Source organism: Pan troglodytes, chromosome 15, assembly GCF_028858775.2.
Source record: "Pan troglodytes isolate AG18354 chromosome 15, NHGRI_mPanTro3-v2.0_pri, whole genome shotgun sequence".
Lineage (NCBI taxonomy): Eukaryota > Metazoa > Chordata > Mammalia > Primates > Hominidae > Pan > Pan troglodytes.
In genome coordinates, this window is record NC_072413.2 from 59,027,474 (window position 1) to 59,044,061 (window position 16,588).

At 33.2% G+C, this 16,588-nt stretch overlaps 1 protein-coding gene across 5 annotated transcripts in view; it reads left to right on the forward strand.

Annotated features, from left to right (window-relative positions):
* SLC38A6 (solute carrier family 38 member 6) overlaps window positions 1–16,588 on the forward strand; it is a 96,457-nt gene that overhangs the window by 45,929 nt on the left and 33,940 nt on the right. For 4 of the 5 annotated variants that reach the window (XM_054666633.2, XM_509991.9, XM_063792939.1 and 1 more), the window contains exons 6-10: window positions 3,298–3,376; window positions 9,918–10,000; window positions 10,484–10,542; window positions 16,048–16,113; window positions 16,351–16,404. In XM_054666633.2, coding sequence (XP_054522608.1) covers window positions 3,298–3,376; window positions 9,918–10,000; window positions 10,484–10,542; window positions 16,048–16,113; window positions 16,351–16,404 — 341 coding nt within the window. The remainder of the gene's footprint in view (window positions 1–3,297; window positions 3,377–9,917; window positions 10,001–10,483; window positions 10,543–16,047; window positions 16,114–16,350; window positions 16,405–16,588) is intronic. The other variant, XM_016926175.4, reaches the window with a different exon arrangement.

The following is a 16,588-nucleotide window of genomic DNA, read 5'->3' on the forward strand; positions in this document are numbered from 1 at the left end:
GATGTTTTATTTTTTCCCAGAGAAGTTTCTATTAAATGAGTTATATTAGTTATGTTTAAAATTAAGTAGAAAAGAATACCTATTTAGTTAATGTGCTAAAACTAAGTGATTTATAATGGCTGAATACCTGACATCAAGGTATATCTTCTGGCACTGATTTTGGCTTTGGTGGTTTGGGGCCACTTAACTATATGCATGGCTCTTGTGGATGACCCAGTTGCAGCTATTAATTTAGAGTAGAACATAGTGTGTCTTGTTTTAGGAATCTATACTAGGTGTCCATGTCACCCAAAATCATTTACAAATTTTTGCTTATGATTGGTCTGTAAGATAAGTGCTTAAACACTTTCTTATGCCATTTATAAAAGACATGAGACAAAAACTGTGGCAAACAGCTATTTGATCTAGTAAACCTTTTAGTTAAAAACAAAGGCAATATGAGCGTTCCTATCAATAGTATATCTTTAAAACTTTTCCAGTTCATTTTATTGAGCTGATTGTTCTTTTGTATGAATTTAATCAAGATATATTTCCTAACTTAATATGTATTTGGTAATCTTTTTGTTTCTTTTCTGTATTATATATAATATAATGTGTTAAAGTGCTAGTTCTTACATGAAAGTTTACTTGTGATTAAGAAAAAAATAATTTTCATAGTGAATAGAATGGTGGTGGCCTTTGTTTTACTGGCTTAATCCGTGTGGGTTTTCCCCTATAGTAAGTTCTGTGGTTGTATACTCTTAAAATATATACTAACATTCTCTAGAAAAGAAGCAATGTTTTGCATGTTTTATTATATTTGTATCTTGTATGTGAGGTCTTCTTTGAGAGAGAAACACATGTTTGGTGAGTTCATATTTCTTAAAATATACATGATTCTTCAGACTGGAATCTAATGAAATAGTACTCCCATTTGAAAACCAAAGAGTTGAGGGTACAACAAAGGATAAAAGTGATCAGATGATTAGCCAGGGGCTAATAGAAATTCTGGAAGGAATGACAGATATTATATTAGAAAGAAATAGGATCTCATATTCACTGAAGCTTTCTACAGCTAAAGGTCCAAAAGAAATAATAGAAAATTACTGAAAGAGATGAATGTCTGAAACTTTAGAAATGCATGTGGTGTTGGATTAATCCAAGCAAGAAAGAAAGATGGGCAGATAATAAATTACATTTTATAGGAAGTCTGCTTTCCTTGTTTTCAAAGTATTTTGTCTTTTTTCTTTTCTGTCTCTCTCACAAGATATATTTAAGTAAGTCTAGGCCGGTTTCAGAAAATTCAGTTCACAATTTTTATCTTTGCACCATATGTGTAGAGTTCTTTGGAATCGGTAAAATATTATAAAAACTCCAAATCCTTGAATGGAGAAGGTTAGTCTAAACCTTCCTTCTGTTCTGTGCCAAATTGATAGCATTTTTCCTTATGAGAATATGAACAATACAGAACACATTTTCACATACAATCAGTTGTAATACCCCATAACTAAAAGATTTTGCAGAAATGTCTCAGTGGATTTTAGTCAACCCACTGAGACATAGCTGTACTTCTGCTAGGGAAAAAGAAATCGTTGTAAACTGAAAAAATATGTATATGTATATTTTCATCACAGAGAAGTGATTATTTAACTGTTCTAAATTTTACTTTGACATAAATACATGTTATTTTACTAAAAAAAAATTGAGAGTGTATGTTTTTGTATCTATAGTATTATCTATCTCCATACAAATTTACACACAAACTAGCATGTATCCTTTTTTTCCTCAAGTTAAATGGTCACATAGCATTGTAATCATGAAGTTCAGCTCCTTTCAAATGATGTTGATTGAGAAATATACATTCTTCTTAAACTATTTGAGCCTTTTAATCAATTTTTCCCCAGATTTTTGCCATTGAAACTTGACATTCATTTTTGTTCTTAGCTTTTGTAAGTTTTGTAAGGAGAAAGTGAAATGTTTCCTGATATATAAATAAGTAATAAAATTAATGTGCACACAAAGTATACTCTTTATTCTTTTTTTTTTTTTTTTTTTGAGATGGAATTTTGCTCTTTCACCCAGACTGGAGTGCAGTGGTGCAGTCTCGGCTCACTGCAACCTCCGCCTTCCAGTTTCAAGCGATTCTCCTGCCTCAGCCTCCCAGGTTAGCTGGTATTGCAGGCAACTGCCACCACGCCTGGCTAATTTTTGTATTTTCAGTAGAGACAGGATTTCACCATGTTGGCCAGGCTGGTCTCGAACTCCTGACCTCGTCAACCGCCCGCCTTGGCCTCCCAAACACTCTTTATTCTTCATGGGCGTTTCCTTTTTGGCCCCAACACATACACACAAACGTAATCTCTGGGAGGAAAGAGAATCTTACTCTGTTAAATTGAAGTTCTGACTACAAATCATCTGAGTTTCTATATATTTAAGCTTAAACTCAAGTATTTACATATGAATGAGTTCTGTATTCTGTAACCATATTAAAACTTTTCCTAGTATTTTTATAGAATTTGTTTTTATAGCTACATCAGAATTAGGATCGTTATTAAAGTGCTATAAAAGGTAGTTATTTATCGGACTCTGTTAGATTAAATGTGAGAAATAATGCTAGCTTCAGGTTATGATTACATAATATAGATGAACCCTGTTAATAAAATGGAATAAAAGTTGGAAGTTTTGTCTTTTTAATATACTTAATGGTTTATATTGAACTCTCTCTAATCTTTTTAGAGACTAATTTTAAATGTAATTCATTATGTATTGTTTTTTATCCTATAATTATATGTGTTCATAATGCAGGGGTGGGTAGTAGAGAGAGGAAAAGAAAGGGACAGAGGGAATGAGACTTCTCTGTTGTGGGGAGGCATCTTTCTCTAGTAAGAAGGAACAGATAATCCAGTTACTAGCCATACCTATTAAACTTCTGTGTCTATGTCTGTTGTTGCTAAACTAACCTCTAATGCCTTAGACGGAGTGATAACATATAAGAGAGTTTTTGTAAAACTTTGTACAAAATTTCATTTAAAAGTAGCCTGTAATCAAGACTGTTTCTCTTACCTAGTTTGCTTTGGACTTGAAATGTAAACAAAAGATACTTAATGAACTTAACAATTGTTATTCTTCTCTACAGTTACTTTTCTGTGTGTGTGTGTGTGTGTGTGTGTGTGTATGTATCTTTGGTATAGTGTGTTATATGTTAATCTTCCATATGTTGTCATAGCTCTAATGGACATCTCTTTTCCTAGATGGATTATTGTTTAAATGGTTAAGAATCATAGAATTCTAATAGGAACACTTTTTATTCTTTTGCAGCTATGTCATCTTATCTTTTAATTATTAAAACAGAGCTTCCTGCTGCTATTGCAGAATTTTTGACTGGAGACTATAGTAGGTAAGAAAAAGTATTTTACATTGTGTCCATTCATGTATTAATTCGATAAATATGTATTAAGCTGTAAATGGCAATACTTGTAGTGGCAGGTAAAATAAATGTAGTCCTTGCCCTCAAGACAGTTACAAATTAGGCAGAAGTGAAGCAGTAATAGAATAGAAACTACTCAGCCAATGTTTGATTACCCATATGAAAGCGCTGTTCTGTGAACCATATGAAGCACCAGATATAATCCTTGCATTCCTTGGGGGTGTGAGATAGGCTAAGACAGGTCTGAGATTGAGATGCTCTTAAGGAGGAGTAAAGGGTAAATTTCTGGGGATATGCAAGACACAGGTTGGGGATGGGAGAAGGTTGAATATACTGACAGTATGGGTCTTAAACAAAGGAGGGGAGTGAATGATATTGCTGTCATTTCTCAGCAAATCATAGTGATAAAAAATGTGGCAGTTACAACTATACCTGTTTGAAATTCCTATTATATACCATGGCAAAAAAATAAATTATTTGCAAGGACTTAATTGTTTCATTTCCTGTTTGTGAACAATATTATAAACAATACTAAACTACATTGTATCTCTTTTATCTTTCTTTAAAAAATGCATCTTACATTTTTGACTCACCTCTTTATAGGGAAAAAACAAAATTAATTGTACTTTTCACTGTGTAGAACAAGAACATTCTAGAAAAAGGAACTTGAAAAGACAGAATAAATCATTTTAATTGCCATCAAGTTATTTCACATAGTTGAGTTTCAAACCACAGTACAAAACCTGTCAGACTTTTAGATTTGAATACTGGGTTGTTCTGCTTCAATAATTGAACTTGTTCTGGAATGCAAGGAAAGGTTTCAAAAATTAGTTTTTAGCTTTTACAATTCAGCTTCCATTAAAGAATTCTACTTAGACAACTGCAAATACATATTTGTAAGAAAAGTGTGGTGTACTTTAGATCTGAATAGAAACCATCAAGAAAATGTAGTTAAAAAAAGACAAGTAGAAGTCCTAAATGATTTCTCTTCATCAGAAGGTATTGTTCCTTTGTATGATACTTTACAGTTAATGAGGTTTCCACATGCATTATCACATCTGATACTCAAAACTACCTTATTTTATCTACAGCTTTATCTAGTTACATTTTGATTTTATGCTTAGGTTGATAAACAATTCCTATAAGAAATAGCTATGTGAAATTCATTTTTGTATCTGCTGTAAAAAACATTGAGGGCACCTTCTATTACTCAAATTCTATGTGAGAAATTTATATTTTAGGGTTAAGAACTCAAGGTAATATGAGGTAGAATAAAGAGGGCTAGACTAAGAGTAAGGAGATATGTGTTCTATCCATTTAATATTCAATAATCTCAGGAACTTAATTTAACTTCTTTTGACTATATAAAGTACTTGGAGCCTTAGGTTTTTTTATGTGATATAATGGGGGTACCAATATTGCCTTCTTAATAAAGTCGCTGGGATGATCAAATAAGATATATATACACATGCTAATAGCATGTGTATAAACAAGCATGTGTGTACACAAACTTACAGCACAGTGTGGAGAATTAAGGAATTCTAATAATTACTATATTAAAGGTGGTGTTTCCCTTTTTGCCCTGACTGCCAGGAAGCTCAGAGTCAAATGTGACACATTTGAATTAATATAACTGTGTTAATTCCAACAGTTGTCACAAGTGTTTTCTTTTTTCTTGATCCTGAATTTGGTGGCTCCTATTTATATTCTTTTATTGTCATATGTCGGTGGAAAGAGGAGGGATTAGAAATATATGTAATATTTTAGAAATAATTAAAGTAGTATGTGGCAGAACTGGTATTGAAATTTAGGTCTTCTTTCTCTAAAAGTGATATTTTTACCGTAGCTTCATTTTAAATAATTGGCAAATGATTTACATTGTTGCATTGATTTTTTTGTTTTTTAAATAAAAATTAAAATGAACTTCCATCTCATTCATATTAATAGAAAATTGATTAAAATGTTATTTTTACATGTTAGAAATAGATTTTTAAAATCATATACTTCAAAATACTGTGGTCAGTTTGCATCATCTCTGTTATATTTTAAAATTGTACATCTTTTTAACAACCTTATCTTGTTTTAAATGTAATATATATTCATTTATTTTGGCTAATTATATTAACTTACTTGAATGCAGATAAATCATTAGTCTTGAAAGCTTGATGCTAGAAAATAAGTAAGAAACAAAATATTATGATAATTGACTTTACTATCCATAAAGGACAGTTTTTTTCTAGATAGACTTACATGGCAGTATTTCTTCTATGAGAGCAACATGATATTGATAAGCTTTTATTTTAGGGTTTGATGTACAATAAATTTTAATTAAGATCTTTCAGGTATGCTAATTTTCTGGGTTATCTGCGAGCTTGGTGTACCTTTGAAATATAAATCTTTATAAAGATATCAGAATGAAACTGTGTTCATAATACTCTAATAGAAGTCAGAAGCTATAATACTTATACTGAACTTTCATGATATATCTATATATTTCATAGAATAACTTACATTTTTAAAATCTGTGGCTGTTAAAGTTGGAAGCTCTCTGTTAACATTTAATGATCTTGTCAGGGGAATATGATTGACACAATTAAGTTGTCTTGCATTTTAGTTACATAATTGATATGGGATGTGAGTAAGATCCTAATTCAGAACATATGATACTCTTGTTCCATTCCTTTCGAGAATGAAATTAAAGCGACTTATAAATAAATCTGGTTTTCATTAAAATATGGAAAAAAACATCTGCATGCCAAAGCATTTGCAATACAGCTAAGGATTTATACTCTATATTTCATACTTGGAACATTTTTATCATACAGGATTAAATCCGCAGATCAAACAAGTTCTCTAGGAAGTATAAAGGTTTTTACTCTAATTCTTTTGGCTTAAAGAGAATGTATATTTAGATCACAGTAGGAAAACAGGAGTTCTGTTAGATCATTCTTTATTCCCCCCTTAGGAAAAAATTAAAGTTAGTACATTCTTCTGAAATGCTTATTTACAAAATAAATGTATTTAATATTTACTTTTTGAGATTTCTTTTTACTAGTTTGTTTTTCTCAGGCAGCAGTTTTATTTTGTAAGTTTAATAATTTCTGTTCTTTAGAAAATATCCATTGAGAAACACAATTCATTTGTCTGTGACACACATGTGAAATCTAAACTAATTTTACTGTGCTTTACTGTGTTGCCTTTATTGTTAATGAATGGTAAAGAAAAGCACTGTATTTAAAATTGGCTTTATTAAGATGAATTATTAAGGATAAGAAATGATTAACGATAACCAGTAGCCAAGACAAGGATAGAGAAATTACATTTCACAGTATAATTATTTTTATATTAAGAATTTAAAGTTCAATCCTATGAAAAGGAGAATGCAAAGCATGATCTTGAAATAAATGAGGTAGTATCTGAAAGTATTTCCATTGCTACTGTCACCTTCCTTTTGCTGATTTTACAGACATATAAAATGAAGTTGTTGAGCCAGATGATCTCTAAGGTCTCTTCCAGCTCTAACATTCCATAACTGTGATTCTGAGTTACTGCTGGGAGGAGGTAAAGTTATCTTCAGTCCCACAGTTCAGTGCTTTGGTCAGTTATATGACTTTTATGGACATAAATGAATTGTGATCTGAAATAGTATAAAGTAACTGGTGTACAGAATTTCAAAAAGTGTTCCTTTATTCCTGTGCAAGAGAAAAGAGTCCTGGTCCTGGGGATTAAATGCTCCCTTTTGTACAACTTTAGCTTCGTGACATTTTTTTTTCTTTTAAAGAGTGAAATTGGCTTATAATAATTTTTTGTTTTATTTTATTATGGTAAGAACACTTGACATGAAATCTGCACTCTCAACAGATTTTCAAGTGTATAATGCAGTATTGTTATCTACGAGAGACAGCAAAACTAACAGATGGAATCTACTTTGGTACTCCTTTGGGCATTTTTCCTCCTGGCACTGCAACTGTCTGGGTCTAATATTGGGTCCCAGAAGGAAACACATTTCAGACATAGAGCCCTGGGCCTTTTGCCAGCTTCAGAAATTTGGTTGCCAGGTGTTCCTCAATGAAAGATCTTTTGAAGTTTCTGTTTTGATTCTTACTCAAGAGTGACTAGAAGATAAACACGTTGAGTATCATTTTTGTATTATTGATATGTGTACTCTTTTAGTACTTCCTGCATACCAGGAATTGAGGGGCATGTGCAAATGGAGAGAGCAAAGCTTCAGGTCCACTAAAGCTGTAAATACTTATGCATAGGTTATAGTTTCTGGCATATGTATTCCTAATGATACAAATTAGGGTGGAGAAGGGAAAAGTGTCATGATGGTGCTGTTTCTGCAGCTGCTCCTTCTCTTGTTCTGTTAAAGAGGAAGTTGTCAGCACCCAACAGTAACAATTAAGTTCATGTTAGAAGCCACTGGTTGAAATCCATGTAGAAGACCTTTGCCTAATTTAACATGGCAGTGGGAGACTGGTATCTGGTAGAGAATGAAAGAGGATGCGTTATTGCAAAGTGGGAATTTTGAGATTATCTACCAAACAATTTGAAAAAGTCCCTATTGGTCTTTGATGCCCCGAGCTCCCATTTTTGCATAAGTTTTACTTTGTTACTATTGTGCGTGTGTATGTATGTGTATACACTTAAGTGTAAATATCTGACGGCTACGATAAAGAAAATTTAGAAAAAAAAGCAAAGAAAAATCATGCATAACATCTCTAACCTAGTCACTGTCCTTTTAATTCTTTTGAATTTTTCCCAAAAGCTTTCAAAACTATAGTTAATAATTATATCATCATCATTTTCCATTTTATTCATTGTGTTTTTTCTTAAAGCCACGTAACATTCCATTGAGTATGCTGTTCTAAATATTTTCAAATGTTGGGTATATAGAGTTTTCCTCCAGCTTCTCAATATTATAATAATGTATTCAACAGCTTCACATACATAGAATTTTCTCTATTTTATTTTCTTAGATTGCCACTACATTTTTATTGCTCTTGCTACATATAATCATTGTTTTTCCAAGAGATAGTACTAATTGGCACGATCACTAGCAATGTATGAAGTCCAATTGTGCCACATCCTTGAATATTTTTGTTTACTAATTTTGCTAGATTAATTGAAACAGTCTCATTATTTCTTTAATTAGCACCAGTGATTGGATTTTCTTCATGTGTATTTACTAGTTGTATTTCTTTCATGAATTGTTTCTCCTTTACATACAAATCTATTGAGGTCTTGGGAATTAACTTTAACTTTTAAAAATGTCTACATATGTATCTCACATATTGCTCATATTGCTATCACATAAAAATATCTACTTTTTGGTATTTTAAGTATATCCTTCTGGCTTTATATGTGCATCCAGTTTTGTTTTTTTCAATGAACAAATACAAAATCACGTTAACCTACCTTTTTCTCATTCTGTATTCCAATGCCTTTATATGAAAATTTTAATATTTTACAATTGGTGATTAATGCCCTTTCCTGAAATTTGGAAAAATGTATATAGAAAACTATAAAGAAGAAAAATGACCTATTATTTTACCACCCAGAGATAATGGCTATCAATATATTTTAGTTCCTTTCCATTTTTAATGCATCCATGTTTTTCCTCAAAATTATCATGCTGTATACACACAAATATATGATGTTTACTGAATATTCAGTATATTGTTATTTCAAAATTATCATGGTCTTGGAGGTTTGTTTTCAATTTTTATTATTTTAAATGTTTTCAGTAAACATCTTTTTATAAAAGTCTTTGTTCTTCAGGAACAGAAAACCAAACACCGCATGTTCTCACTCGTAAGTGAGAGTTGAGCAATGAGAGCACATGAACACAGGGAGGGGAACATCACAGACTGGGGCCTGTTGGTGGGTGGGGGCAAGGGGAGGGGGAGCATTATGACAAATACCTAATGCATGCAGGGCTTAAAACCTAGATGACGGGTTGATAGGTGCAGCATACCACCATGGCACATGTATACCTACGTAACAAGCCTGCACATTCTGCACATGTTCTATGGAACTTAAATAAAATTAAAATTTACAAAAAGTGTATGTTCTTATTATTTTTAATAGTCTTTTATAAGTGTTTTCAAGTATATAATTATTTGAAAATTCTTTATGTCTATTGCCAAATTGCTTTCCAGAAAGGTAATTTATATAATTTGCATTTTCACCAGCTTTTTACACACCTCATCACTCCTCACTAATGTTGACTATTATCTTATTTTTAAATATTTATTAATTCGGTAGTTGGAAATGGCATCTCTTTGTTTTTATTCATTTCTAAATGTAAATTCATTAATAAGAAAAATAGGATCCCACAAGAACATTTTAATGAAAGGAAGTAGGCTTTTCCTAATGGCTGGTTGTAATGGTTATAACTCTGTGTGTGTGTGTGTGTGTGTGTGTGTGTATGTGTGTGTGTGTGTGTGTGTGTGTGTGTCAGAACAAACACTGGAGTCCCATGCCTAAAGTAGAACTTTTTTTATAATAGATATTGGTATCTTGATGGACAAACACTACTAATAATCATATGTGTTGGCATTGTGTTCCCTCTTGCACTTCTTCCCAAAATAGGTAAGTCTTTATAGAGCACATTATTTGTTTAGAAAAAGGAAAGAAGGGAGGGAGGGAAAGAGAGACAAATATTAAGGGGCTTTAAAATTTCACAGTACCGCATTTTTGGCAGAAGGATGGTGGTTGTGTATAATTTTAAACTTGGCCTTATTTTAGGTTGTTCAGCCTTCAGCCCTGCCTAGTTAACCTATTACTTGGTTTGCAGTAGTATTTTGTCTGCCCCACTAAAATAAAATCTTTACAGCGGAACATTAAAGAGCAGCCTTTCCTTACAGTGTACCATTAGTGGTAAGCCAGTTCCAATTCTGCTGTACAGAGCTACATAAATGATCTGTGACAGATAGTTGGAATGTTGTTATTCTGAACCCTAAGCCCCAGATACCAACCACTATAATAGAAAACATGCCTAAGATGTATAGCTTTAGGTGTACGTTAAAATCGCTTTCCTTATAAATTGCTTTTTATTTTACTGTTATTTTACAGGCTTTCTTGGCTACACAAGTAGTTTATCATTTTTCTTTATGATGTTCTTTGCTCTTGTGGTAAGTTTAAAATATAATACATTGCTTATCTCCTCACTAAAATTGGACTCATTGTGTTAGTCTTTTTTACTTTTAACTGTTTTGTGTTGGGAAGGGTATCTCATTTTATTTCATTGTGTTATTAAAAGCACTTTTGTTCCATTAAATTATTTCCTTCATTGTATCTATTTTGAAGAGGCTTAGCTAGAACAGCATTTCAAATTCAGCATTTCTTGTGGTTAACTAGAGAGGAGAGCGTGCCAATTCTGTTAAAATCTTAGATGGAGTGTAATTCTTTGTGTAGGTGTGTAAATTTATTCCTGTACCATATTGTATGAAGAATCAGTCTGGTTCTAATCTGTAAAATCTGTTTGAGACTAGTCATCTTAATTTTGAAACTTTATTCCATTAATGAAAAAAAAAGAGCTTCTGGTACTACATTGAGGAGATCTAGTAAGAACTGGGTTGACTGAATTCTCCTATTTTGTCTGGTTTATTCAGCATAGATAAATTCTCATAAAAACACTACTACAAATATTTTTCTTCACATGTGGGATATATTCCTTATTTTTTAATTAGCTCATTTTTATTATATAAAAATATCAGATGGTAAATTTAACTTATTTTGATATTATAAAATAATATAAAGATAAGAATTTAAATTTATTTCCTTCTAATTCTTCTAAAACATCTTAACATTCTAAAGATAGTACCTTTGTGTGAAATTTTTTGTCTTTTTTCTTTGTATAGCAGTTTATTCCATAATCAGTATCTAAATGTCAAACCTTAAGTAGAAATAAACATTTTTAACTTTCCAAGAATATACATGTCCAAATGAGCTTTTCATAAGCTTGGTTCAACTCTTCCTTGTTTTTGAAAATGCGTGAAAGAAACAGCCATATGTAAGAGCAGAACAGCACATCAGTAGTTAAGCCATATTAAAGATCCAGATTTCAAAGCTGTCAAAACAACCTAGGGTGCATTTAACTTAGGCTAAGCTATCTTCTGAGACACAGGGATAAAATAACTTTAAATTATTTAAACAAAGTGGAAGTGACCCTGATTTTAGTATATATAAGCATTTATCCTCTATTGAATGCTCTTAAAACTAAAAACATTTAACAGTGTTTACATTTAATCATTTGTTGAATTTAACAACATTAAAATCATTCCTCTTCTTCTCTCCCCAGTTGTCTGACTTATATCTTGCAGATAAGTGAATTGAACATACACTTTGTAGGCTCCATATTGAAAAAGAAAAAAACTAAATATTTCCATCATCATTTGATTGTTGGGAAGTGTGGTTAGAAGTGGCCTACATATGCAAATGAATGTATGGATATTAAAGAGAATCAGTATAGATAACATATTGAATTTTTCTCTCACAGATAATTGGCAATGCAATCATTGCATAGATAGGAGTAATTTAGTTTTCATAGCCAATAGCTTAAAGCAGGTTAAATGTATTGATATGATATGTCTACTGTAGTTTGTTTCTGTCATGACAGATACTCTTTAATTCAATGCAGATTTCTAATGTAGCAGCCATATGGAAATAATACCCATATTCTACATTCATTGTAATGCCTTATAAACCATCTGCTCAGATTTTTACCTGTGAGCACAGTTTAATCTACAGTGGGGCAATGAAGAATACTCTGTATGCTTTTTTAAATACTCTTTTTAATTGGCATGTTAATTTTATTATTTATTTATTTATTTATTTATTTATTTATTTTGAGACAGAGTTTTGCTCTGTCACCCAGGGTGGAGTGCAGTGGCACGATCTCAGTTCACTGTGACTTACATCTCCTGGGTTCAAGCAATTCTCCTGACTCAGCCTCCCAAGTAGCTGGGATTTCAGGTGCATGCTAATTTTTTTTTTTTTTTTTTTTTTTGTATTTTTAGTAGAGATGGTGTTTCACCATGTTAGCCAGGCAAGTCTTGAACTCCTGACCTCAAGTGATCCACCCACCTCGGCCTCCCAAAGTGCTGGGATTACAGGCGTGAGCCACCGTGCCCAGCCGCCATATTTATTTTAGATTCTCTGAATGTTATCTTTTAAAATACATAGTGGTTAGGAAAAGGAAACGTATATATATTAACCCAGAATTTTGGAAGGATACCAGTTTTTCATTTATTATTTTTGTCAATATGTGTTTGTAAATATGTATAGCATTTATATCACATTTTAAAAAAATCAGTTCAGAAACTATTATTTTCTTATATTCTTTGAATAATATAAACTAAAACCTATATTTTATCTGTTCTCCCAGATCTGTATTTTCATTAAAAAAATTTAACCTAAATTTTTGCCCCCTCTAAAATATTTTGCAATTTTAAAAATAAATTATATGTATGTCTCAGAATGATACCAACAAGATGGATTTACCTTTTTTTGGTAAATTTACTTTTTTTTTGGTGTATTTTAGAGCACAAGCGGATTACCATTCGTTCTAAAAGTTCTATCTTAAGTACAGATTAGTATTCTAAGCAACGTTTTAATAGGTCAGTAATCCAGTTAGACAACTTTTTTTTTTAAGAGACAGAATCTCACTCTCTCCAGTCACCCAGACTGGAGTGCAGTGGCATGATCATAGCTCACTGCAGACTCAAACTGCCGGGCTTAGGTGATTCTTCTGCCTCAGCTTCCTGAATCACTAGAACTACAGCCGCATGCCACCACGCCTGGATAATTTTTTTTTTTTTTTTTTTTTTGAGATGGAGTCTCGCTCTGTCACCCAGGCTGGAGTGCAGTGGTGCCATCTCGGCTCACTGCAAGCTCCGCCTCCCAGGTTCACAGCATTCTCTTGCCTCAGCCTCACGAGTAGCTGGAACCATAGGCACCCGCCACCACGCCTGGCTAATTTTTTGTATTTTTAGTAGAGACAGGGTTTGACCGTGTTAGCCAGGATGGTCTCGATCTCCAGACCTCATGATCCGCCCGCCTGGGCCTCCCAAAGTGCTGGGATTACAGGTGTGAGCCACCGCGCCTGGCCAGATAAATTTTTTTTTAAATGTTGGTAGAGACAGAGTCCCATTATGTTGCCCAGGCTAGCCTTGAACTCCTATGTTCAAGCGATCCTCCCACCTTGGCCTCCCAAAGTGCTGAGATTATAGGCGTGAGCCACTGCACTGGCCTGAAATAGAGAATTATTTAAATGGTTTTTAGTCAGAAGCTTTCCTTCTACTGAACACTATGTTAGGCATTTTAGGGTGTGGAAATTTAACCTGGACACTAGTCTTAAGGATCTGTCAATCTAGTGGGGGAGATAAATTTCTTTTCAAACATGGAGAACAGTGTGTGCAATATATAAATAAGTATTGATATATTTGCTTCAGAATAAGAGTCTCAAGAGTTGAGAGGAGAGAAGGCTCACTGAGAGCTAGAGTAAAGAAGGATTTTAGAGGAAATACAACTTGAGTTGAGCCACAAAAGATGCAAAGGGCTTAGAGCAGAGAGAAGGAAGGGAGGCCTTTTGTGCAAGTGAACAAATATTTTTAATACTTAGTCTCCTTTTTCCCTTTGTCATTCCAACCCCAAGACTTACCTTCTTACCAACCTAAGCAAGGACTTCCTGTTAATCTTTCCTCTCTGTTGTTGGGTCTCATTTCACTCCTGTTCTGTACTTCTGCTTTGTGGGACATCATCTCTATCCACCCCATACCACCATGCAGGCTTGGAGTTGGGATGGATCTTTGCAGAGAAATTAGCTGTAGTAACTGAACTGTCTATTAATATAAAATCAGGCTATTTCTTATTTTTTTCAAATTAATAAAAATTAATGATAATATTGCATTTTGGAGCATTGCTTTGAAATATTTTGATTTGAAAGCTTAAGAAATAACAACTGATAAATGAGGCAGCTCACATACAGAGTTTATCAAGGTACCTGGTGCACAGCAAGTCCTCAGTAAATGATTTTTTCTGCCAACACTACCACTGTTAGTTAGGGGAAAATATAAGGAACTGAATTTGGGCCTGTGCGGTGGTTCACGCCTGTAATCCCACACTTTGGGAGCCTGGGACAGGCGGATTACTTGAGCCTAGGAGTTTGAGACCAGCCTGGGCAACATGGCAAAATCTATTCTCTAAAAAAAACACAAAAATTAGCTGGGTGTGATGGCCACGCACCTGTAGTCCCAGGCACTCGGGAGGCTGAGGTGGAAGGATGGTTTGAGCCTGGGAGGTGGAGGTTGCAGTGAACTGAGATTGTGTTACTGCACTCCAGGCTGGGTGACAGAGTGAGACCCTGTCTTAAAAAAAACAAGAAAAGAAACTGAATTTGGAGCAGTTTCACCCTCACCCCATCCTCATCGTTTTTTGTTGTTGTTGTTTTTTTTCTTTGAAAACCTATCAAGATAATGATGGTGAGATTATTGCTTTTGATTTTGTTATTTCCTTTTGGTAAGTTGACCGTTTCATTTTATGTCATATTGAAAACTTACCTAGAAATGTCAAAGCAGCTTGTCTAGTTTATCCTTCTACAGTAATTTTTTTCTTGGTGAGGTTTTTAATTAAGAGTGATTCTTTAGTTCACTCATTAACTTAATCCTAAAAGTATATGTTTTCCTTATATTTGTTTTATCACTGTGTAAAATTTTGATTAAATTAGTCAAAATCCAAAACTAGGTAAATACCAAGTAGGAATAGAAATTGTGTTTACATATTGGTCTCCTACAAAGAACAAATACTTCCTTTATTCTTTCTTGTCCCTTTGTGCACTGGGATTCACCCTGGAGCAAACATTTACAGAGTAATTATGTGCCCTGAAACAACAGCAACAATGGTAATATTGACAGAGCCACAGCTATAGGTCTGATAACAGGATGGCCACAATTAAGAGTAAAAACATGAAACATTTTCATTGATTAATTCTGGGAAACAGCATCCCTCTGGATTTCTTTTAATGTTTTTTTTTTAATTTATTTTTACCAGCTGGAGTTCCCTAGCTATATGCTCTTATTCCAGCCAGCTTTCTCCACATTCACCAAAAATAATTCAGATCTGTAAAAGTAAGGAGGGGCAGCACTTAATGTGTACATCAGAAATCTCTGAGCTCCTCCTGAGTATAAAGTCTGTACTTATTTCTTCCTGTGGCCTTTCCATAAACTGCTGTTAAATGTTTCTCTATTCACTAATACCTACTCTACAAATAACCATATTCCTGTATGACAGTCACTGAAAACATCATGTTCCTGTTTTGAGTTGCACTTAAAAAAAAATGCCTTGATGCTGTTGGAATTTTGAAAGTTGACACAGGAGTACAGGAGTACCCTTAGTCGTTAATGGGGGAGATCTCTACTTAACACCCTGCAGTCTCCAACCGCCTCCCTACCACAGGTGACCATGTTAAATGTTGACCCCATTCTAACCGGGAAAAGTCACAGAAGCAGAGACTCTTCTATTAGCATCTTATTTGATATGGTATGAGATTAATTGAAATGATACTGACCTATTTCAATTCAGTTTCTTATTAATTTTATAAGAAATGATCTGAGTGCTGATTCTGTTTACTTTTTTAGGTAATAATTAAAAAATGGTCCATCCCTTGTCCTCTGACATTAAATTATGTAGAGAAAGGCTTCCAGGTAATAGCTTATATTTTCTTTTCAGTTTCTTCCTTTTTATTTTAACTAAAAAGAAAAGAAAGACTAATGATTCTTTTCTGATTGATGAAAAAGTAATGGCTATATTGCATTTTAGAACTTTGTTTTGAAATACTTTCATTTGAAAGCCTAGTAATAATAAATTCATCATTTTTATTGATATATTCTGAAATTTAATGGCTGTTGGTTTCTCTTTTTCCCCTCAATGCTCTTAAACAGATTTCAAATGTTACAGATGATTGTAAGCCAAAGCTCTTTCATTTCTCCAAAGAGGTGTGTAAGTTATTAACAGATACTTTTAGTTGATTTTTCACATTTCAGGTTTTAACAGGTTTGTGTAACAGGGTCTCTTAGGTCTTTGTACCTGTGACTAATTAATTTTCATGAAAGTGCTAAGTATAGGATTGCCTACCAGAAGACTACTATTATTTAACACAGGGTGGCCTATTATGAAACA